Here is a 24,463-nt window from a genome sequence, read left to right on the forward strand (position 1 = left end):
ACGGTCAAGAGGGTGGACTTGAGATGCTGCCAAGGCCAGTGGACAGGAGGAAGTGGTGGGAGGGCGAACCGAGCCAGGTCCTGGCTGGCATCAAAGTGGTCAGTGGAGGTGCTGAGCAGCCTGGCCTCTGCCCACTGCTGTCCAGGGAGCCTGGAAGCTGCCCCCCATGCTGATTTCCTGCTGGGCATCGGGGTGCCCAGGGCACAGGATCAAGGTCCCTCTGGACATACAAGGCTCAGAGAACAACCAAGTACTGGCCCTGTGACCAGAGCCAAGATTGGGGCACCAAACCTAAAATAATCATTTTATTCCATTAAAAACACTGGCCCTGCATCTAAAACTATGTCCATAACTTACAATCTAAATAAAAGCCAGTTAACATAAATAAGGAGAAGGAGGTCACTTCTGAGGAAATCAAACTCTGGAAAAGAGAAAAGAAAAAATAAATTTCAAACAATTCTGATGTTTCCCCAAATCAAACAAACTGCCCAGGCCTTCCCACTGCCGTGCTGAGCGGCTGCTTCTGAGCAGCCCCACCACTGACAGGGGTGGGGGGTAGAACCCGCTGTCCTGTCTGCTTGAGTACCTTAGGCCACACGGCTCCTGACACCTCCTCCCCTTACAGACCCTGCCTGGTGGCTTGTCCAGCCTTGGCACTGCCCCCAGCACGTTGCCCCTCACCCTCCCAGGCTGGCCCACCTGGTGCCATCTTGGTGGCAGCTCGCACATGGCACTGGGATCATCACCAAGCAGGCTGCAGGGAGGGGTCTGCCTCAGATGCCAGCCCCACTGCCCGAGACCCCCATTTGTAACCTTTGATTTAACCCTCCCCCGCAACAAGGGCCCTTGCTGAGGCCCAGCCCTTGAGACTCAAGGGGTGTCAGCCCTAGTTCAGATGAGGACACGAGGGCAGCCCGGTGAGGCTCCCCACAGACATCACATAAGACCCAATCTGCCCCCAGAGCCCTGTGCCCCCCGAGAGAGGGGCTGGGGGGAGGTCCCTGAGGCCCCTAGGCCATTCTCAGCAGAGCCCACCAGGGCTCCCACACTCCCAGCTCACCAGGGACAGGGGCGGGGGAAGGATCCTGGACCGGCAGGAGGGACCCCCCACACCGGAGCCTGGACGGGGCCTGTGTGCCACAGCCGCAACTCCAGCCGGGGCTCAAGGAGGTGCCGGGCAGGGCATCCGCTGTGGGGGGCCTGGGCTGAGAAGGGGTCACTAGACAGCAGGTCCCCAGCCCATTTCCCGAGGGCCCTTGAGAAAGAGGTGGTGTGTGAGGCACAGGGGACAGTGCTGGCGGGAGCGTTGTGCTGCACTGTCACAGTGACAGCCGTATGCGTCCAGGCTCACACAGGGGCCACGGTTTGTAATTCCCCACTGAGTGGCTGCCACCAGCTTGGCCTTCTCAGAAGTCCAGCACATGAGAGCCCAGATAGACAGACACCCCGTCGGCTCCAGCCCAGGGCCTGACACTGGGGCGAGGGCAGACCCCGTTCCCGGCCACACCCGGCGCCTTGTGATCAGAGGAGGGTAAACGCAGCTTCTTCTGAGGGGATCCCGGGAGCTTAATGAAATTAGATCCCTCAAAGTGCCCCATTGTGGTCCTGCCACCAGCCTGGGGACAGACGTCCCTGGAAACAGGCGCTGGACCCCATCTCCGGCCTCAAACCCAGGCAGAAGCCTGGCTTTGTGGCAGGGCCACGGGAACCCGCCAGCACCCCCTCCCCCATGACTCACCCTAGGACAGGAGGGACACGAGTGCATCCAGGAACTTGCTGCGGTCCTCGGCTTTCAGCTCAATCACTGAAGTAATGAAAGGAAAACATCACTGGGACGGGAGGAGCAGGGACAGAGCTGGGGGAGGCCACCAAGTACCAAGTTGACTCCCGCTGCCCGGCGCCCCAGTGGCGACAACCCCCTACCACATTCCAAGGCGCACTTGGCTCCCTGGTGGCCTGGGGCGCTCTGGACCATGATGCCTATTTAACCGGCCTCCCTGGCTGCCCTGTCGGTGCGGCTGTGGCTGTGGTCTGTGGGCAGGACCCTCGGGGCAGCCAGGGGACCAGCGGTGACACTCTGAACACCACACCCCTGGCAGAGGGGCCTCCCTCCCACCCGAGCGGTCAGGCAGGAGGCAGCCTTCCATCCTGTTCTGGCCAGTCTCTCAGCTTTGGTGTCCCTTCCGTAGAAGGGGATATGGTGCAAATTGACCCATCTCTGGGGGCCATCAGCCTCAGACGAGCACGGGGCCTCATCAGACAGGACAAAACCAGCCAGCCTGGCCCTGCAAGCTGCGGGTACCTCAGGCCTCGACTTTCTCCACACCCCCTGCAAGCCGCCCACCCCCGGGGGAAGCCCAGCCGCTCCCGGCCCTCCAGTCCTCCCCGTGTGGGAAAGTGGGGCATCCTGCAGGCTGGCCAGCACCGCCTATCTGCAGTCTCAGGCATAAAACAGGAATTGGGGGTCTGCTGCTGGAGGGGACCCCCCCCCACCACGGAGCCACAGCCTGAGTGGGCCCGGCAGGAAGACGCCAGCTCTAGACTCCAGAGGCAATGGGGTGAAGGCGGGTCTCGGACTCAGAAACTGGTCCTCGTTAAGGCATCAGTGGTGATGTGAGAGGTCCTTTCTGAGAGGTGGGCGCGATGGGCTGAAGGTGCCCACCTTGCTATGGTGACAGCCTAACCCCGGCACCTCAGAACGTGACTGTACCTGGCAGTGGGCTTTTACAGAGGTGATCAGGTCACGTGAGGTTACTAGGGTGCGACCTGATCCGGTCTGACTGGTGCCCTTATAGGAAGAGATCAGGACACAGACATACAAAGGGATGACCACGTGGAGACACAGGGAGATGACGGCATCTACATGCCCAGGGGAGAGGCCTTGGGAGGAACCAGCCCTGCTGACACTTGACCTTCCAGCCCCCAGAACAGTGAGAAATGCATTTCTGTTATTTCAACCCCCCACTCTGTGGTGCTTTATTTACAGCAGCCCGGGCTCACTAACACAGGGGTGAAGTGCCACACATCTGAAGAACAGAAAGCAAATATGGCCAAACATGCCATGTTCCACACTGGCATCCGGGGAAGCTGCAGGGGCGCTGGTGGCCTACAGGTGTGGCCCCCCAAAGCCACCATGCGGCAGCGTCAGGGCATAGTGGTGGCCAGACCCCTAAGCTCCTTGGTGAAGTGATCTCAGGGGCTGGATCGTAAGGCCAGAGCCAGGTATGCCTCTCAGGGCCCAGATGGGGTGCAGGGCCCGAGGCCAGAGGACTGCTGGCAGGGCACCCCCGGCACTTCCCTGGTTCCAAGGCCAGCACTGACCTTGAAAGGGCCTCAGTGCGGCAGACTCTTACCTGAGAGATCGAAATGGTTGTGCAGTGTCCGGGAGTTGGTGCCCTCCGCCGCCTTCTCAAACGCCCGGCCAAAAAAGCTGGGGACACACAGAGGCGCATTGGGGGCTGTCCCTGCAGTGTACCCTCCCCACCAGGGACACACCAGACTCCTCACTGGCCACAGCCCCGAGGCCTCAGCCCACTCTCTGGACGGCCACTGCCTCTCACCACTGCTCCCGCATCAGCCCTTCTCAGCCCTCAGGTGGGCGTGTCCCCTGGCACCCCCCGCAGGCACCGTGCTGGCGGCTGGGGCAGGTGAGAGGCAGAGGCTCTGTGGAGCCGTGTGGGGATGGGGTCCTAGACACACACAGCAGGTGGGACCAGGGATGGGGAGGGGCCCGCAGGGTGGTGGGGGAGCAGGAGCCCCTCGGGGAACAGCCTGGATGGAGCTGCCTCGAGGGAGGTTTGGTGGAGACAGCGGGAGCGTGGGGAAGGGGCTCCAGTGCCTGTTGTGGAGAGCAGGACAGAAGGCGGGCAGAGGAGGGAGAGTGCTCCCAGCCTCCACGGCCGCTCTCACAGGAGACTGTGCAAGTCCCCCGAGCTCACCGCCAACCGGCCCAGCCATGCACAGACTGGTGGCCCGAGTGAGGACACAGGCGGCCGCGGTGCTGCCTCGGGAACCCTGGCTGGCTCCCACCCATGTGACTTTGGATCTGAGACCCTCGAGGGAGCTTTGGAAGGCAGCCCGGCAACAGGGAAGCACTTGTCTCAGAGGCCATTGTCTCCCCACTCACGGCTCAGTGACCTTTGCAGACGCAGAAGGAGGTCAAAGCTCACAGTGGCAGAGCTGGGACCGATCCAGACCCAGGGTAAGACCCAGACCCAATCCAGATTTTCAGTGCAAACTGTTTGCTCCTCAGAGGAGGGTTCAGGCCCAGGGAGGGCTGAGGGTTCCACCGCAGCCGCAGGGCCACGCACCTCGCTGCCCATCCTGGGTGCATCTGACCCCGGCCGGCCCTCCTCAGGGAGCTGGATGCTCTTGCCTAGAAGCTGGACGTCCACACCACACCTGCACCCCCCACCCCATGGGGTGGGAGCTCCCGAGAGGCCTCAGACCACTCACAGGAACCCGGGTTACCTGGAGCCCAGAGATGTGCCCTCACTGGTGAGCCCCATGCACTGGTGTCTGTCCTGGGCTTTCAGCATGAGGCCCCAACTGCCCTGCCACCCTCAGGCTCGCTTACCTGCTGCACCTCCCTGCACTCCGACCCCGCTCAGTGCATGCTTGATGCTGCCCCACCCTGCAGCCCACGTGTGTAAGCCTCACCACCCTGCTTCATGGTGGAAAAGGCCATCCCTGGCCTGGCATTGAGGCCGACCCCCCATAGCCCCGGGGCCCAGGACTCACTTCTTTCTGTCCGAGCTGTCGGTCTCTGGGGGGATGCCCACCATGGTTACGGTGCCCTGCTCCGCGCTCAGGGGGGCGGCCATCACCAAGGGCAGTAGCTTGCAGCGCCGGTTCTTCGTCTGCGGAGGGAAGTGCACCTCGGTCACAGTGCCCAGGAGCCCCAGTCCCTCGCTCCCCCAAAGCCCCCAGGGACTCCCTCTCCCCAGAGACACTCAAGTCCCCACGCAGCTTGCCCCCAGCCTCCTGTGCCCCTGGCTGTTCCCTCCCTCACCTCCTTTAGGTCCTAACACAGTTGTCACCTCCTCCAGGAGGCCCTCCCCAGCCCCCGCCCCCGCTGAACATGAGCCCCAGCCCTGTGTGCTCTGTGAGGCCCCCTGCCCCGCCACTTGTCCAAGTGACCTGGGTGGTGAGTGATGGCACAAGGGCTGGTGGGAAGTAGAGGGTTCAGGGCTCAGAGGAGGAACACAGCTCAGGAAAAGGGAGGCACCTGCCAGCCCCTGGCAGGTGAGCAGCCCCCGCACCCCAAGGCCAGTGTCTGGCACCAGCCACTCCCCCCGACCCCCCGGCTGCTGTGTTCCCACCCTCACCGAGCACACGAAGGACTTGAGCAGGTGCTTGCTGAGCAGGCTCAGGGCGGCTGGCCTAGAGAACAGCACAACGTCTGGGGTGCCCTGCAGGGAGTGGGGGTAGGTGGTCAGGGGGCGGCCAGCGGGTGGGGCTGGGGGCGTGTCTGTGGGGAGCTGACCTCCATGAGGGAGCAGTAGAGGAAGGGCCCCTGGGAAATGATGAGGTTGGTGCAGAGGCAGCTGGCGATGGTCTGCTGTGTGGCGCGCAGCTGCTGCTTGGCGAGCTCCAGGCCGCGGTACAGCTTGTCCAGGTTTCCCCTGAAACATGGCAGGTGCACGGCTCCAGCACTGGCCGCAGACCGGACACCTGGTTTCTGGGTCAGAGGGGCTGTGGAGCCAACAGTTCACTTCCCTCCCTCCCCAGCTCCCTTTCCGGTGAGAGGAAGGAATAAAAAGTGTCTAAGCCCACAGTGATGGACAGGAGAGGTGCAGGGGGGGTGGGTTCCTGCTGGCATCAGAAGACCAGAGACTGGAAGCCAGCAGAGGTGCCTCCTGGAAGGTGCTGCAGGGATCTGACCGGAGAGGCTTGGGGGGCACTAGGGATCCCGCCACCTGACAGATGCATTTTTACCCTTCCCCCACACAAAGGAGGGTTCCGTTCTGAACACATTAAAATGAGCCCTCTGTGGAGAAGTCAGGTCTTCAAGCAAAGCCTCTGCACCCAGCAGGTAAGGGTCCCAAAGTGTCACATGAGCTTCCCACCCACCAAGATGAAGTGATGCCTTCCGGCCAGCAGGCTTGCCAGGCTTCCACAGCCTTCCCCACCCCACCCCCCCCCAACCCCTTGAATGTGGAGGACCACCAGACATTTGAGAAATGCCTGTGGCCTGAAAAACCAGCCCTAGTGGAAACATAATTTGGAGACCAAAAGAAAGCTTAAAATGAAGTCTAATTAGTATCTTCAGAGAGATTTGGGCAATACATTCGTAAACCAAGAACAGGATGCTATGAAAGATGAACAATCAGAAACCAGGAAGTATTTGTGGAAAGTAAAATGGTTGCAACAAATAAAAAATTCACTCAAAGGCAAGAAAACCTTCCTTACCACACATAAGACAAACACATGGAAAATATAAGGCAAAAGTCAGAGACTGACAATCATTCCAGGAAGTCTAGAAAGATTAAGAAACAGACATATGTGTTGGGGGAATAGTAAAGGCAGAGTACGAAAGCATTTCCTCAGACTAAAAGGGCTCACCCCAAACCTCAGTCTAATACATGAAACAAGATCCACCCCACACACCACTAGACATTCTGGAACACTGAGAATCAAAACAGATCCCGAAAGCTTCTGGTGGGGGTGAGGGTGCATTTATAGAGGAACAAGAACCAAAATGGCTCAGACTTCACATCAACACCACTGGATTCTGGGAGACAGGGAGCAACCCTGAATTCTGCACGAGCTAAACCAGCAATCAGATGAGGGCAGAAGATACTGTCAGATGTGCAAGAGCTCAGAATGTTTACCTCACATGTGCCCTTTCTTTAAAAGTTGCTTAAGAATTATGTTCTAGCAAAACGGGGGAGTAAAAAAAACAGATGAGGATCCCAAGATGTGCTGGGTCCACCCCAGCGGCACAGTCTGGGCCGCCAGTGGTGGCGGCAGGTGGCAGGACTAGGGAGCTGGAGCCAAGAACAGAGGCCCAGGCTCTCCTGGACAGAGGGGCTCGGGGAACGAGAGCTGGGAAAACCGGATATGATAAAGGAGGCAATGAAGAGCTCCAGGGAAAACAAAGAGCTGAGCCAGAAAGGAATGGGATCACCACACATTAGTGACTCTGGAATATTTTATTAGAGCAACCAAGTAACACTATTTACTGATCTTCATCTTTGAGAATCAACCTACAGCCAAAAATGAGACGACTCACATTCTGTCCTCTACCCCACTACTGTTAACCTTGAACATGCGAAAGTATTTTCATATCCTGGGAGGTATGGGGGAGGAGAAAACGAAGGATGCCAACACCCTTTTCTTACCAACTAGGGAGACGAGATGCTGGTGAAAGAATAAGACCAAAGTATGTTAAGGTTACAAAGGAGCTAAAAATAGTGGCACAACTATACCAACAGGAGGGGAAGGCGCACAAAAATGGGATGAATGCTCTTTTGTCACAGCAGGAAGTCAGCAGACAATGGCTAAGACTGGCCCATCAATTCTGAGAGGAGGCGGAAACAGTGGCAGTATAGTTCTTTAATTTCTCCATATTTCTCGATTAAAAACAGAGCAACTACATTACAAAACCAAAGACCTAGGACCCACATTTACAACACAAAGGTATGAGGAACACCACAGACCCCAAAATATAGGCAGGTGGGAAGAGACCCCCAACTGGCCACCAGACGTGTGGGAGGAAGCAGAGAAGCAGAGACCTAAGAAAGGTGAAACTCCAGGCAGCTGGGGACAGTGGCCAAAGCTTGAGTTTTGCGCCACGCAAGAGCAGGTGAGTGTGAGGGCCATGGCAAACACCAGGGGGCTGGAGCAGGCTAGCTCCCCGTACCAGCCAGAGCTCCTTTCCACTCTGGGCTCCTTGCTGAGGAGAGACGGTTACAAGTGGAACTGAAACTGGGCAAGAGAAGGACAATTCAGGAAAGGAAGGCAGAGGCACTGATCAAACACGCTGGGATTGTCATGGAGGTTCTAGCCAGGCAATTGGTAAGAAAATGAAATAAAAGGCAGTTAGATTGGGAAAGAAGAAGTAAAACCATCTTTATCTGCAGGTGACATGATCCTGTATATAGAAAATCCTGAAGAATTCACTAAAAAACTGTCAGAACTAATAAACAAGTTCTGCAAGTTTGCAGGACAAGATCAGTATACAAAAATTGATTGTAGTTCTATGCAGTAGCAATGAGCAAACCAAAAATGAAATTAGTAAGTTGATTTACAGTAGCATCAAAAAGAATAAAATATTCAGAAATAAATCTAATAAAAAGTGTACGGTTTATTCTCTGAACTATAAAACACTGTTGAAAAAAATTAAAGAGGATCTAAGTCTATGGAAAAACATCCACGTTCATGGATTAGAAGACTTAATATTGTTAATATGGCAACACTCCCCAAACTGACCTATAGATTCAATGCAATCTGACCTCTTTGCAGAAATTAATAAGCTAATCCTAAAACTCACATGGAAATTCAAGGAACACAGCATAGCCGAAACCTGCTACAAAACTATAGTGATCAAAGCAGTGTGGTACTGGCATAAGGTTAGACACATGGATCAGTGGGAGAGAAGTGAGAATCCAGAAATAAATTCCCACATGTATGGTCAACTGATTTTCAACAGGGGTGCCAAATTAATTCAACGGTAGAAGAAGTCTTTTCAACAAATGGTGCTAGAACAGTCAGATGCCCATATGCAAAATAATTAAGCTGATCCCTCCCTCACATCAGATACAAAAATTAACCTCAAGTAAATCATACACCTAATATAAAGGCTAAAACTATAAAACTCTTACAGAAAACAGAGGTGTAAATCTTTGTGACCTTGGATTAGACAATGGTTTCTTAGTTATGACATCAACAACAAAAGAAACAAAAAAAAAATAGATAACCCAAACATCATCAAAATTAAAAATGTTTGTGCTTCAAAAAACAACATCAAGAAAGTAAAAAGACAACCCACAGGATGGGAGAAAATATTAGCAAATTATGTATCTGTTGAGAGACATATTTAGAATATACAAAACAGTTCCTAAAACTCAATCATTAAAAGACAACCCAATTTAAAAAGAGACAAAGGACATACATTTATCCAAACAGGATACGCAAATGACCAATAAGCACATGAAAAACTGCTCAACATCATTAACCATTAAGGAAATGCAAATCAAGGCCACAGTGAGACCACGTCATACCCCTAGGATGGCTGCGATCAAAAAGTCAGACAGTGACAAGTGTTGATGAGGATATGGAGAAATTCAAACTCTCATACACTGCAGGTGGGGATGTACAATGGTGAAGTCACGTTTTGGAAAACAGTCCAGCAGTTATACAAAAGGTGACACACAGAATCACCACATGAGCTGGCAATTCTACTCGCAGGTATATACCCAAGAGAGAGGAAAACATGTCCACACAAAAACTCACACATGTGCATTCACAACATCATTTTTCATCATCGTTAAAAGGTGGAAACTACCCAAATGTCCATCAACTGATGATGGATAAATAAAATGTGGTCTATCCCTATGATAGAATATTATTTGCAATAAAAAGAAGGGAAATTCTGACGCATGCTACAACACGGATAAAACTTGAGGACATTATTCTAAGCAGAATAGGCCAGGCCATAAAGGATCACTTAATGTCTGAGTCCATGGATATGAAATGTCCAGAATAGCAAATCTATGGATACAGAAAGTAGGTTATTGGTTGCCAGGAGCTGGGGGAGATGGGAGATTTGGGAGGCAATGGCTGAGGGGAGCAGGGTTTCTTTTTGGAGCAATAAAAATGTCGTAAAATTAGATAGTGGTGATGTTTGCACAACCTTGTGAATATACTAAAAGCCATTAAATTGTACACTTTCAATGGGTGAACCATACAGTATGTGAATTATAGCTCAGCAAAGCTGTTTAAAAAAGTGTGCTTGGGAATGGACCAGGAAACCCCAGAAAGCAGGCCCCTCTATTTCTAACACTCTGAAGCTGGAAAAGCTGTGTGAACCATACCTCCCCCGAAAAAGTGAGGAAGACTAAACTCACAAAAAAATGAGCAATGATCAAATCCTCTCAGTTACTGTCAGGAAAAAGAACAAGGAGGATAGTCTCCCTCTCGACAATGAAGGTGAACTAGAAAGACATGCCCCCAAAAGACCAGAACTATAATATTCTATTTCAAAACAAGCCGAAAGACATTTAAAAAATAGTACATCTCAGGAAGTGAGATAAGAAAAAGTTAGAAGTAAAAGCAAAATAATTGAGAAATGAAAACTAAACTAGAAGAAACACAGGAATGAATAAACAACAATGCCTGAAGGGGTATGGGAGGTGAGAAAGAAGAAAAATTTTAAATCAAAAAGAAAGAAGAAAAGGATTCCAGAGAACATGACACATACTGAAGACGGGAATGTGTCTCGTGCGCCCCCAGCTCAGGTGGACTGTGATCTGGATTCCTGCAAAGACGCAGTCACCACCGTGCCTGGGGGCCCTGTGACCTGCCTCCCTGGCAGTGTGGGGCTGAGGGCCGAGTGGCCGGCGGGGATGGGGGCCCACAGCCAGGCCCACTACCTGGAGAGACTGTCCAGAGCCTGGATGAAGTTATCCGTCCCAGAGCCGTCTTTCTCGGGGCTCTCCATTAGCGACATGGTGGCAAAGACCACATCACTGGCCAGGAACTTATGCTTGAAGCCAAAATGGATGCTGAAAGTCTGGACGCGCATGTCCTTCATGCTGCAATGGGAGGAAGCGACACGGCTGTCGTTCTGCACGTGGCCAGAGTGTCCTCGAGTTGGGGTGAGCTCTCACGCAGGCCAGGCCAGCACTAATGCTCCCTCCCCAGCCCCCACTGATGCTTGCAGCTAGCCATTCCGGTCAGAGAATGGACGGAGTCAGGAGGCCGACACACCAGCCTTCAACCGGGGTGCTGAGCACCCGGTACAAAGCTGTCAGCCCATCAGGGCAGGGCAGGAGCTAGCTGTGTGTGTGTGGCGGGTGGGGGGGATGCGGGTGTGGTCCTTTCCTGCCAGCGCCCCAGGGCGCCAGGAGCAGCCAGGCCCATGTCCCTCCAGCAGAGCCAGAAGACCCGGTTGGGCAGAGCTCGCCTGAACCCGGCCCCAGTGGGCCCTTTCAGGGTCCAGTGACGGACAGTCCAGGTTGACCTCAAAGGTCTGCACCTCGGCCCCAGGAGGTAAGGATTCTAGACTTTTCAGGCACCTTAAGTCCTAATTTTAACCCAAAGAGGATTCAAAACTTCAGGGAAGGCTAGTTAGGTCACAGTCATCTACGCGTTCTTGTTTTCTACATTACTTTTAGAATGTGATTAAAGCTGAAACCTTGACAAAGCTTAATCCAGAGAAACATGTGTTTACCCAAATTTATTCGCAGACTCTTCAATCATCTCCCGCAAATTCTCCTTCAAGGAGACGTCCATGGACTGAAACTTCTGCTTCACCTGTTTCAGGGGGAGACTGGGAAGGAGGAGCACTGGTCACAGGAGGCGTGATGCCACGGCTGATGCTCCAGCCTGGACTTTAGACCAGATTCTGGGATCGAGTGAGGAATGTGGGATAGAGCAGGAGTGGGGGCTTTCCCCCAGGGGAGGGGGGCTGTGGGGGGCGGGCCTTGGCGCTCACTCACCCCACATCCGCGAGGAACTCCTGCAGCCGCTTCTGCCCGTGAAGGGACCAGAGCTTGAATCTGGCCGCGGTGTAGCACGTGTTACACAGGCTGTCGTGGAGGGACCAGTGCTGATAGAGCGCCAGGCAGAGGCTGGGCCTGCGGTCAAGGAGCTGTGGCTGCATAGTGACCCGGGCCCCCGCCCTGGGACCACCACCTGCATAACCAGTCAGCCCCCCGAGGACCTGGAGCTCTTCAACCTCAGCTTAACATGACCCAGACAGAGAGCTTGGGAGATGTGGACACACAGCATTATGCGGGGGCCCCTGTGGCCACACAGGACTTGGGAGGCCCCACCGGGCGTCGCCGGTTCAGGCTGGCCTCCCACCCGCTCCCCGCGGGCTCCACCTGGCTGGGCCTGTGCTGGAATCCCCTAGACAAAGCCTCATCCTCAACCACTCCTTGACAGGCTCTTCCTCACTCCTGGGGCCACAAGTGTGGCTGTGAGGATGGTCCTCACCCACACCGAGGGTCTCTGGGCACACGGCGGCCTCTGTCCTCTGTGATGTCCCTCCTGCTGGTTGGGCCCTGGGGCCACTGTCCTCCCTGCCCGCACCCCTGGCGCACCCCGGCCCCCAGATGTCACATGTCAGGACCCGGCTCCTGGTGGTCGCCCCCTCCCGGAGCTTGGCTGCCCCACACCCGGCACCTCTTCCTAGACTTGTCGTGGGCACCCCCACCTGACCCGTCCAAGTCATGTTCACTGGTCCCCAGCTGTCCCAGGGCAGGCACAGGCCGGCCCCACCCCTGCCATCACTCTACCTGCCACCAAAGCAGCAAGACCCCTGCCATGGCTGCCACAGCCTATCCCCCCCATTCGGCAGCCCCAGGACATTCAAGCACCAAGAACCAGCTCCTCGACCTGCACCCGTCCATCACTCCAGCCCCTCCCTGGAGCTCACCTCAGGGCTTTTGCAAGGCCATGAGATTGCCCAGGCAGCCCTCCCTCCCCTGAGGGTGGCTGAGTCTCTCCTCTGACATGGCCTCATCAAGCCTGTCCTGAGCCCTGCAGCCCGATGGCCCGGGTCGCCCCCTCGAGGCACCACATCCTCCTCCTGAAGTGTCACTCTCTAATCGTACCTGCTTGCTGCTTCCCCACCCACTTGGCAGGAGTCTGCGAACCCTCTCAACTGCCTGAACCACCGTGGCCCTGCGTGCACTTGCCTGTGTGCGCCCAGCACCCATCCACCCTAATACACGTGATGCTCCTGAACATGGCAAAGCCATGGACGAGCCAGGGAGGGCCCACGTCCAGGACTCCTGCTGAACCCACTGGGCCCTCTGCCCAGAGCCTCTCGTCCCGGGGACGCAGGGCTGAGCCGTGAGGATACTCGTACTCGAAGGAGATGCGCATGCAGTCGACGGAGAGCGCATGTTCCTCATCCTCATGCCGGTGGTTGTGCCGGGACACGTGCCGCTGCAGGATGCCCACGTCGGTCACGTACTTCATCCTGGAAGACAGCACGCAGCCTGGGGCTCCCTCCGCCCCTCCTGTCCAGGGCCCAGGACCCCTGCTGCCTCTGCAGGCAAACGAGGGCTGGGCTCTGGCCTCGTCCGCCACCCCCGTGCGCTCTCTCCTGGGCAGCAGCTGCCCCGTGTCATTTATTTGAGGCCCCCTGGGGTGGGCACAGAGGGTGCCATGGCCCACCCGCCTGCCATGGTCAGTGGACAGACCCCATAGTGACAAGACACCCAGCACAGGAAGTGTTGGCGAGGAGAGCGGGAGAAGGCAGACCCCGTCCAGGTCCACTTGAGGGGCCACCCAGGCCAGCATGGTGCCCAGCGTTGTGCACCTGACGCCATCGGCAACACAGGAGGGGAGCAGGCTGGGCCCAGGCTGTGAGACTTGGGACCCTCCAGTGGGTAGGGTGGGAGGGGCAGCTACTGGGGCACAGGGGCCTCTGCAACCAGTGCAGGTGGAGGCTGTGCCAGGAGGCAGGCACGGGGCCCTTGGACGGGGTTACAGTTCCCACCTGATGGCACCAGAGCAGCAGGAATGAGAGGGGCACCGGCTCTCCCGCTCCTCCCAGGTGTCTACATCCTGGAGTCGGACAGACAGGAACAGCATAGCCCATCCCCCAAGGGCAAAAAGGGTTCGGCTCCACACCAGCCCTCCTTGCAGGCCTGTCCAGCCTCCCCCCAACCTTTGAGATCACGCCTGTCCGCCCTGGCAGGCCTCGGGGCCCTGGCCCCTCCTCCCAGCCCTGTGTCCAGCGGGCACAGGGGTCAACAGACAACATGAGGGCTGGGAGACCAGGCCCCTCCGCTCACTCAGGCTCCACCTGCTGGGCCCCCGAGGTGGATGAAGCATCCACACAAGGCCACACATGACTGCGCCAGAGGTCCAGTCCTGACAAGGACCCAGGCCCAAGCCAACCCCTCCTCAAAGGGCACCGCAGGGACGCTGCCCCCAGCCCACCACTGCAAACCCGGCTGCAGCCGACCTCAGACAGCCCGGGGGAGCGCATCCTTACTGGGTGATCTTGTCTTGCACCCACTGGTCCGTTAGTCCTACGATGGCCCACCTGGAAGGAGAGGAATGGAGCGGTGAATGGGTGGGCGGCACTCACAGGCATGTCCTGCCAGCGTGGCTTGACCCAGACACTCCGCTGGACCAGCGGTCCCGCCCTGCAGGTGGAGAGGTTCCAAGGATCCCATTGCGGTGTCACTGCTGTGGGGCTCTCGGTTCCCAGCAGGGATCCCCTATGACAAGAGCGGCAGGCCCCACACCACCTGTGTCCCGGCTCGCCTGGCCGCACGCCACCCTCGCCGGCTCAGGGCAACAGGGCACCTCTGGGCCTTGATGTGGCCAGTGCCTGGCCCTGCCCTGGCCGTCCTGAGGCTCTGACTCAGCACAGACCATCACCTCGCAGAGGAGAAAACCAGGACCCAGAGCAGAATGCTGAGGGTGAAGCAGGCCAGACCCACACACTCCTCACTAGACTGAGCCTTTAGTCCCCAAATCAACCCGCATTCAGGAGTGCAGTGGGCCAAGCACCCCCGCCGGAAGCCCCAGCAGCAGGCTCAGAGGCAGGCCAGCAGCTACTCCTGTACCGGAACTACCCCCCAGCCAGGGTTGCAAAGATGCTTGTTGACAGCAGCCTTGTTCAAACCTCACACTCAAACCGATTTGGGCAGCAAGGCTGGGCGGTCATCTGGGAAGGGTGGAGAGGCCCAGGCCCCTCCCTCAGACCCTCGGCACCCCATGACACTCCCCAGTCCCCCCAGGAGTCTGTGTGCAGCCGGGGACCCCAGTCAGGAAGACGACCAGGGCCTCCACGTGTGCAGAAAGGGGCCGCACCCGGCACTCCCCTGGCAGTGGGGACCCGCCCTGGCTGTGAGGATGCAGCTGCTCATAGGAGGGCCTCACGCACCACAGCATGTCGCTCAGGTCCTTGGACATCATCCACGCCAGGTCAAACATCACCATGGCCGACTGCAAGAGAGACAGGCTTAAGGCCGGGCAGCCGTGCTCACGGCAGGGCCAGGCCCGCGCTGCCCGGGGCCCTGGGACCACGCGAGAAGGGTCTTTCCCACAGGGCTGCCTGTGGATGAAGCATCCAGCTCCCGTGAGCAGACGGGCTGAGTTCTGGCAGGAGATGGGAGGATCAGGGTCTGACCAGAAGACTCTAAATCCCGTTTGCCCTGAGATGTTGGGCTTCCTTCAACAGCGCCAAGGAGACTGGTTTCCGCGGGAACTTCCAGCATCTGAGGGGCCGGGCATCCGTTCCTGCCCACACCACCCACCCCTCCTGCGGCTTAGGATCCTCCACTTGCCAGGGCAGAGAGATGATCCCACAAAGGGCAACGGGGCCTTGACCAGAATAGGGGCTCTGGAAATCTGTGCTCAGGGTCCAAGGCCCCAGAGCCAAATTCTAAGGCTAAACACAGGATGCTTTACTGGAAACTTATTTTCTAGGGGTCCTCAAGGCCCTGAGCTCTGCTCAGCAATGCCAGAGTCGACACACTAGGTTTTCTGTACCAAACTCTTCCTGTAACACATATGCTGGTGGGCCTGTGTAAGTCCAGAGTTCTACCTTCTTGCACAGAGACTAACAGACCTGTTCTGCACTTTTTTTTTTTTTTTGGCCACGCAGCATGCAGGATGTTAGTTCAAACCCAGACCCCTGGCAGTGAGAGCGCCAAGTCCTAACCACTGGACCGCCAGGGAATTCCCTTGTTCTGTACTTTTGATCATGAACAGAAATAATAGCTGCTGTTCCTTGAGTACCTCTAGGTAAAAAGAACCTTTCCCAACAACTGCCTCTGGAGTGAGGGCTGCTCTCTTCCTTTTACTGAGGAGGAGAGGCTCAGAGAAGCTGCATCCCCTGCCCAAGATCACAAAGAGGAAGCTGTGGGGCTGGGATTCATACCAGGCCTTGGTGGCTCTAAAACCTGTGCTCATTCCTCCTCCTGTTTTAGGACAGTGACCCCTAGAGTCCAAACGTGACCGTGAATCCAGCCTATCTGTACTTACCGACGTCCCGTGATATTCGTACTGCTCGTAGTCAAAGAGTATGTCTCTTCTGTAATGACACAAAACGCGGGTCTTCAACAGGAAGCAGAATAGGAAGACAAATGTTGGGAAAAATGCTAAAACTGGATGGTACCCAAGAAACACAAATGAAATAGTTTGTTTTCACTTATTGACTCTTCAAGGAGTGTAGACATACAATGGCTGGGAAGGGAGTAAACGGGCTCAAACCTCGTGTGGCTGCAGAATATGTGAAATGGCACAGCCCCAGAATCCCCCCCAAGAAATGATCCCCAGAAGGGAATCCATGGAACAAGCAAGACAAGACGGGCTCTGTGTGCAGCCTATGTGTCACAGGAGGATGCTGGACCCAGTCTCCAGTTCACAAAGAAGGGAAACCGGCCAGTTGAGCCCTGGGCAGTTTATAAAGGCTTTTGGAACCATCAGAACTATGATCCTATTAAGAGGAAAAATGCAAAATTAGGTATGATTATGTAAAATGTGCACAAGTACAGATAACCCAGGAAAATCAATCCAAAGCCAGAATCTCTTCCTATTAGTGAAAGTGAGTTATATTCAGTTTTCTTTCCTTACACTTCCTGAAATGGTTTTACACTGTCCTTCCAAGGGGGTTGGCTGGGGGCACAGCAGGACAGGGGCTGGGTACTCAGACCCTGCGAGACCTCCAAGGACTGTGTTTAGCAAGGAATTCCCAGCTCTAGAGCACTGCTCCACGTTTGCCTCAAGCTAGAATAACCTCTCCAATGTTTTCATTTTAAAGCACTTCTGTTTTTTAATTTGCAACAGGAAGAGAAGGTGTGTGTAACTTAGTTTCCTTTTCATACTTTTTTTCCTATGAAAAGTTTTACACAATTGCCATCTCTTGAATTTGTAAATAAAAGTGTTTACATTTAGAAAACTATGAAAACAAAGGACCAGGGCCCTCACCCCTAATGGATGGCATGTGCTTGGGAGACCTGCAGGCCAGGCCCGGCCTTCGACCTTCGTGGGACCAGAGGGCGAGACAGAGGGGCCCTGAGCTCCTCCCCAGTGCAGGGCCACCAGCTCAATCCTGCAGACACTGGCGCAGAGGCTCTAAACTGAACATGTGATCCTCAAATGGAAAAGAAAGGGGCATCGCTGACCCGCTGTCCCGCTGCTGGACGCAGCCTCACCTCCGGGCCTCCCATTCTCTTCGCTTCCTCCTCTTCAAGGTTTGCTCCGCGATCTCCTGATCCACAACAAAGAGAACAAAGGGTTGAGCAAAGAAGCCAGGACCTCACCCCATAGCCCGAGAAGGTTCTGGTCCGGCAGAAGGCACAGGGCGCGAAGCCTGCTCCTGGGGAGGGAGGCACTGAGGGCGCAGCTGGGCCCTCTGGTGCATCAGCACTGTGGGTGTGTGGACATGGTTGGCCGCCCCCCCCCACCCCGCTGGCACCTGCTCAGGCCACACCCCGAGTCCTTCATCCCAGCACCATGCAATCCACCAAGAGCCCGCCACTGCCTCCTGCTGGCTTTCCCACCAGATTAAAAAGAGCTCACACTTCTATATCCAGACCCCATCGTTTCCAGCGACTATTCTGATCTCACAGGCACAACCTCATTCAGTTCCCACAACAAAGGCACGGGGGTGGGGGGACGGCAGTTTTAAAAACTTGCTTCTGGAAAGATGGTGTATGTGTATTTTTCTCTGTGCATTCATTAAATATACTTAGAAACCCCAATATCACATATTATAAAAAAAAAAAAAGATTCTGAAAGGTGGAGAGGAAGGTTGACCAGCCAGGGATCCTGGGACCTGAGGGATGTCACATTATGAGTTCCCTGGGTTTTCTTTTTTGTTCATACATCCCAGACTTGGAGCTGAAGAAGCCGGCCACTTGGAAACACCAACAGGTAAGAAGAAAAAAAATCCCCAACAAAAGCCAAAGAACCATGAAGGAACAGCCTCGGAAGAGAGGAAACTTTTAGAGGATAAGTGCTTGACTCGAGGCCCACCCCCTCCAGCCCAGCGCAGGCCGCACAGAGCCCAGCCTCCCCCGATGAACACCTCCCATCTGTAACACCTCCTCCTTCTACCTGTGCACTCCCTACACCCTCACCAGGGTAGAGTCAGAGGCCAGGCAGGGAGCCTGGAGCTTCCTTACCTAGTGGTAACACGAGAAGCTGGGTCACTTGTAGATTGTTGGTTGGAATGTAAAATGGTACAGCCACTCCAAAAAAGGTTGGCAGCTTCTTAGAAAACTGAACACATAACTACCACACAACCCAGCAAATGCACGCTTGATCATTCATCCCAGGGAAACGAAGACTCGTGTTCATACATACAAATCTGCACACAAATATTTATAGCAGCTCTATTCACAATAGCCAGAAACTGGAGACAGCCCAGATGTCTGTCAGTGAGTAACTGGCTAAACTGAGGCAGGTCCACACCGTGGAACATACTCAGTAACTAAAGGGAACCAACCTGATATGCCCCAACACCTGGCTGAACCTCCAGGGAATTATACTGAGTGAAAAAGCCAATCCCCAAAGGTTATTTACTATATGATTCCATTTATATAATTCTTGAAAGGACAAAATTATATAAATTAAGAAGAGTATAGTGGTTGCCAGGAGCTAAGGAGGGGGTGGGGCAGGAGGGAAGTGGGTGTGGCTATAAAAGGGTCACAGGAGGGGTCCTTGTGGTGACGGAAATGTCCTGTGTCTCAACTATTTCAGTGGTTGTGATGTTGTGCCATAATGTTGCAATATGTCACCACTGGGGGAAACTGGGCAATGTATGTAAGTGATTTCAACTCATTTCTTACATCTGCATGTGAATCTTCAATGATCTCAAAGTTCAAAGTTTAATTTAAAAAGGCAAGCCATTGTCCTGATGAGGGAACTTCTGGGGGATGATAGAACTGTTCTCTATTATGATGTGGTGGGGGTCACATGACTTTATACATTTGTCAAATCTCATCGAACTGTACACCCGGTGAATTTTATTGTGTAGAAGTTATACCTTAGTAAAGTTGCCTAACAAAACCCCCAGGGCCCAAGAATTCTTTGACCCTCCCCACAATGCACAGTGGAGTCCTGTCCCCTCCCCTCGTGGCTGTGGAACTCCAGGGCTGGTCAGGAGGGCTCAGACATCTCAGTATCAAAAAAAACACAAACAACACAATCCAAAAATGGGCCGAAGCCAACAGGCACACGAAAAGATGCTCAACACCACTAATCATCAGGGAAATGCAATTCAAAACCACAATGAGATATCACCCCACAGCTGTCAGAATGGTTAGTATCAAAAAGACCACAAATAACACATGTTGTTGGATGTGGAGAAAAGGTAACCCTCCTACACTGTCGTTGGGAACTAAAGTGGTGCAGCCACTATTGAGAACCGTATGGAGGTTCCTCAAAAACTAAAAATAGAGCTACCATATGACCCAGCAACTCCACTCCTGGGCATATATCTGAAACAAACAAAAACACTAATTCAAAAAGATACATGTACCCCAATGTTCATTGCAGCACTGTTTACAATAGCCAAGACATGGAAGCAACTTCAGTGTCCATCGACAGATGAATGAATAAAGAAGATGTGGTGTGTACATACAATAGAATACCACTCAGCCATAAAAAAAAAAAAAAAAAAAGGAATTCTGCCATTGTGACAACGCAGATAGACCTTGAAGTATTATGCTAAGTGAACTGAGATGGAGAAAGATAAAAAATAAAATAAAATACCATATTATTTCACTCACACATGGAATTCTAACAAAACAAAACAAATGAACAAACAAAATAAAACAAAAATAAACTCATAGATACAGAGATCTGTTACCAGAGGGGAGGGGGGTTGGGGGTTGGAGGACATGGTGAAGGGGATCAGGATCCAGCATATGGTGGTGGATGATAACTAGGCTCATGGTGGTGAGCACTTTGCAGTGTACAGAGATGTTGGATTATAATGCTGTACACCTGGAACCTATATAATAAAAAGAAAGAGCTCTAAAAAATCAAAGATTAGAAGATAAAGACCAAAAGTTGGCTGGAAAATAGAACAGATAAAGAGCCAGGCAAGAGGAAAGAAATCTCAGAGTGGGTCTGAGAGGTCCCAATTGGATGACCCAAGACTCTAGAAATAGCAGGCAGGTGAGGAAGCAGGACACACACCCCCAGATGGCCCTGAAGGGCTCCTCCCAAGGCCCTGGTCAGGCCAAGGATGAAGGGAGGACCCCAAACATTCAAGAGGCAAATCTCAGCCTGTACACCAAGGACCAAGGACCGGGGGCCAGAAGGCATTAGCTTCCTCACAACACCGAGCACTAGAATAATCTCGTCCCTTGTGTGGGAGGAGCAGCGCCTCCTGCCTGTAATTCCACATCTCACAGAAGCCACCAGTGCTGGATGCCGCAGCTCAGAGAAGTCCAGAAACCTGCCTGAGGCCACACAGCCAGGGGATGGCAGAGCCCAGAGTTGGCATCCACACCTGCTGCCTCCCATCTCTGCCTGGGCCCACAGGCTCCGGGCTGACCCCTGACCTCAGGGAGTGAGCACTTCCTCAAGACCGTGTTGAGAGGCCCAAACCCACCTCCTCCAACCGTGTGCGCTTCTCGGAAGGCTCTGACCCCTCGTCACTTTCATTTCCCGAATGTTCTTTATCCTCCTCTTCATCCCTAAAAATGTCGTCATAGGCGGGAACTTCAAGGTCATCATCTTGTTTAATGAGCAGTTTGATCTAAGATTAAGACAAAAAGCAATCAATCTCCTCTGTCATTCATGGAAAACTATCCATCACGTTTTCTCTCGCAGAGTCTTATTTGGCCACAGTGAGCCGCTGGAATCTGCATGCTATTCAGTGCACAGAAAGTACGGGAATTTGAAAACTACCTACAGTCATTAAGTTTGGAAAAGAGCTCCCTCTTAGGCCACGTACTCAGCCAACAAAACGAATGCCTTGTACCTCGGCCTTTGACAGAGGACATGGAGATCGGTGACCTTGAAGCGAGCAAAGCTCCTGTCTCTAAAAGAGGTCCTTCACGTGAGAGTTTCAGGGCTGATGCTTTGTTACCGTGGATGCATGCCCACTGCTGACGGGTCAAAGAGCACGTGTGACAAGAGCCATGCCAGGCTCACAGCGGCCTCACACCACCATCCTGCTGGTCCCCACACCACCCTGGATGGGCAGGGTGCATCCATTTATAGGGGAGGTGCCTCTGAGGTCCCCCAGTATTCAATAAGGCTGGGCTGGCCTGAGCTTGGAGTGCAGACTCAGGGCAGGTTCTGGTCCCTACACCTTCCAGGACAAGCGAATTCCACACACACCCTCTGAGCACCTCCAAGGTTAGGTGCCGTATTTCTCATCAAAGATGGACAAGGGGCTTCCCTGGTGGCGCAGTGGTTGAGAGTCCGCCTGCTGATGCAGGGGACACGGGTTCATGCCCTGGTCTGGGAAGATCCCACATGCCACGGAGCGGCTGGGCCCGTGAGGCATGGCCTCTGAGCCTGCGCGTCTGGAGCCTGCGCTCCGCAATGTGAGAGGCCACAACAGTGAGAGGCCCGCGTACCGCAAAAAAAACAAAAAAAAAAAGATGGACAAGACCAGGTTCTCTCCTCAGGCTGCTCCAGCTCTTACAGGGGAGGTGGACACAGGCCTTGTCAAGAACACCAGGCGTGACACTGTCCGCAGCATAAAAGGGAACAGACAGACAGGAGAACTCAGGGGAGACGCAGGCCCCAAAGGCCTGTTTACCTGGGCATCGTTGTACACGTTCACGACATTGACTGGCCTGTGAGTGTCACACACGAAAAATACGGTGTCTTCATCGGGTTGAAGGATATCCAACAGGTCCACGTTAGCGCCACAGTTTATGAGGATAAAATAGTGGAACTGAGAAAAGGACGGGGACCCTGTGAGTAAGCGCATGGGGGAGGCCATTTGTCTTCAGCACTAGGCCCGAGTCTTGCTGAGACACATGCATCCCCTGATGCATGGCGAGGCGCTGATAGTGAGGGGCTCCAAACGCGGCCACAGCTGGCCTGTGAAAGTGCTTTAACAACTCCATATACCATTTCATTTCCACCACGACATTTTGAGGTGGGTTCCATGCCTGTCCTGGCTTCAACAAGGAGCAGGCAGAGGATGAGTGTGCCCGAGTCTCAGGCTTGGGGTCAAGAAGGTGATGTGGGTGGACCAAGCGTTCAAATGCATAACCGGGTCTCTTCTGATCTGTCACTCTACTGTGACAAATTGCCTCTCTGTGCTAGTAGCAAGGCACAGGGTTAAATTTCTAGCAAGTCTTAGGTAGCCCACACTTAACAAGCACTTAAATATTAAGTTAACCCTTTAATCACATCCTATCACTATAGAAAAACCTTTCCTTATAAATATTGAACTGGTAGAGGTCCCTCTCATGATGACAGGAGCACCGGGTGAGGACTTATCTCTGCCAGACAGTCCTAGATGTGGCCTGAAACTCTAGGGACCCTCTTCCAGACTCCAGTCTCTCCCTGTGGGGCTGTGGGGTCTCAGATGTCCCATCTCTCATTACAGCTCCATGCAGAGGTGGGAGGAGGCCTGGCCTCTACTGCTTAAATTTCAAAGGGAGATGGTATGTTCCTGAATTTCAAGTTGGAAACCTGGATACGTTTTCTTGGAGAGATAAATATGAAACAGTAGTCTAATCTAAAGTAATTTTTACTAGGCCATATAAAAAACAACCTGCCAAATTCCAAGCACCTTACAATGAAATGTGTCTGCACCACAAGTTCAAAGTTAGAGGCTGTCCATATTCACTATCTCTATTTTGTTGTCAATTTTGCCTCCACAATTTGAGGGTAAGTCACCTGGACATATAGCTCACTTTTCTCTTCTGAAGAAAATCGGTAGTTAGAAATACATGCAAGCTATTGCATACATAGAAAGAATGCTCAGTGTTAAGAAGTTGTAATTGAGTAAAAAAAAGCCTAATATTCTCAAATGCATCTCTCATACCTGTTCTTTATGCTCAAGAAATGCAGTTTCAAGTTCTTGCCACCCAGAAACTGGAACCAGCGTATACTGCACGTGGTCACACTGGAACAGGGCCTGGAGAGAGATCTTTTTTCAAAACCTATTGCATTTAGGATGTCTGCAATCTACCTTGAAATGCACTTAAAAAAAAAAAAGATGAGAGACAAACAACACGTGATAACCTTAGGTTAGTGAAATATTTATGTCAGCAAGTAGGTGATGGGGACATGAATGTCCACTGAATCATCTGGTCAACTTTGCTGAAAATCACCAAAGGAAAATTGAAAAGCTGATGGTATTTCTATGCCTTCTGAGAAGTAGTTCCTGACCCAAGGGGGACTGACCAAAGCTCATGTAAACCCTGCACCATATTCAAAACCGAACCAACGATCTTCCCTAACAGGCTAAAGAATCGAGTATCTCCCGAATCGCTTATGACACCACTGTGCCCTCGGCTGTCAGATTCCTCAAACCCCACACGTGAGAAGCCGCCACAGGTCTTCGGGTCTCTCGAATGCAACCATTCTGTGCCCAGGTTGCTACAGAGATACTAACTAGTCTCCCTGCCGTTTACCTAGTTCTCCTCTAACCCACCCAACGCCGTCCCGCCAGGGAAGCAGCCTTCTGAGTCCCCGCCCCAGGACGAGCTCTCGCCCGGGATGGGGTCCTCGCCCCGCTCCTCCCCCGCGCCCCCCGCCCAGCCGGCCCGCGGGCCTCACCTGAAGGATCTTGCAAGCGCACAGAGCGTCCACGTCCGAGGCCACGAAAAGAAGGACCCTCTGTCGGGGGAGAGAGGGCTGAGAGCGGCGCCCCGAACCCCGGCCCCTCCCGCCCCCACGGCCGCGCGCCCTCGTCCCTTCCCCCAAGCCTTGGGGCCCAAAGAAGGCTTCACCTGGTTCTGGACCACCTCGTAGAACTCCTTTCGGAAATCTGACACGAACATGGCTACGGCGGCGGGACACCACCCTAGCTCGCGCTGAAACCCCGCGAGCCCGGCGGCGTCAAGACTCCCGCCAAATCAGCGCTCCTTCGATTGGCCCGGGGGCCAACCAACAGGGACTCCGTTCCCAGCCTTTCCTCCTTTCTGATTGGTCCACGCTGGGGGCCGGCACTAGCGCTCCGCCATTTACGGCTGGAATAGTCCAGCCCTCCCCCAAAGAAGCGTCATCCACGGGCCTGACGCACTCGCGGTTGCGCACTTCAACTCTGACGCCATTTACTCAGACACCCTACGCTCGGCGGACATCTTTACTTTGGGAAGAGACGACTACTCCCCCCAGC

The 24,463-nt window shown here is 53.9% G+C and overlaps 1 protein-coding gene across 4 annotated transcripts; it reads right to left on the minus strand.

The window, feature by feature from the left end:
- Nucleotides 1-288: 288 nt before the first annotated feature.
- CDC45 (cell division cycle 45) lies at nt 289-24,219 on the minus strand. 4 transcript variants are annotated; one of them, XM_007119074.4, is made up of 19 exons: nt 24,075-24,219; nt 23,902-23,961; nt 23,165-23,257; nt 21,923-22,060; nt 20,762-20,908; nt 17,352-17,407; nt 16,180-16,228; nt 15,077-15,138; nt 14,177-14,227; nt 13,034-13,153; nt 11,664-11,795; nt 11,396-11,494; nt 10,596-10,757; nt 5,486-5,624; nt 5,328-5,411; nt 4,741-4,859; nt 3,354-3,430; nt 1,739-1,804; nt 289-421 (listed from the first exon to the last, which is right to left on the minus strand). In XM_007119074.4, exons 1-18 carry the CDS (start codon nt 24,123-24,125, stop codon nt 1,740-1,742), a joined length of 1,704 nt encoding a protein of 567 aa, XP_007119136.1. In that variant the 5' UTR covers nt 24,126-24,219; the 3' UTR covers nt 289-421; nt 1,739. The 4 variants fall into 4 exon arrangements, with proteins under 4 accessions (XP_007119136.1, XP_028341263.1, XP_028341264.1 ...); XM_028485462.2 differs by lacking the exon at nt 21,923-22,060 and having other exon boundaries at nt 24,075-24,158; XM_028485463.2 differs by lacking the exon at nt 10,596-10,757 and having other exon boundaries at nt 24,075-24,158.
- Between the last annotated feature and the right edge of the window lie 244 nt (nt 24,220-24,463).

This window comes from Physeter macrocephalus, unplaced genomic scaffold (genome assembly GCF_002837175.3).
Source record: "Physeter macrocephalus isolate SW-GA unplaced genomic scaffold, ASM283717v5 random_409, whole genome shotgun sequence".
Classification (NCBI taxonomy): domain Eukaryota; kingdom Metazoa; phylum Chordata; class Mammalia; order Artiodactyla; family Physeteridae; genus Physeter; species Physeter macrocephalus.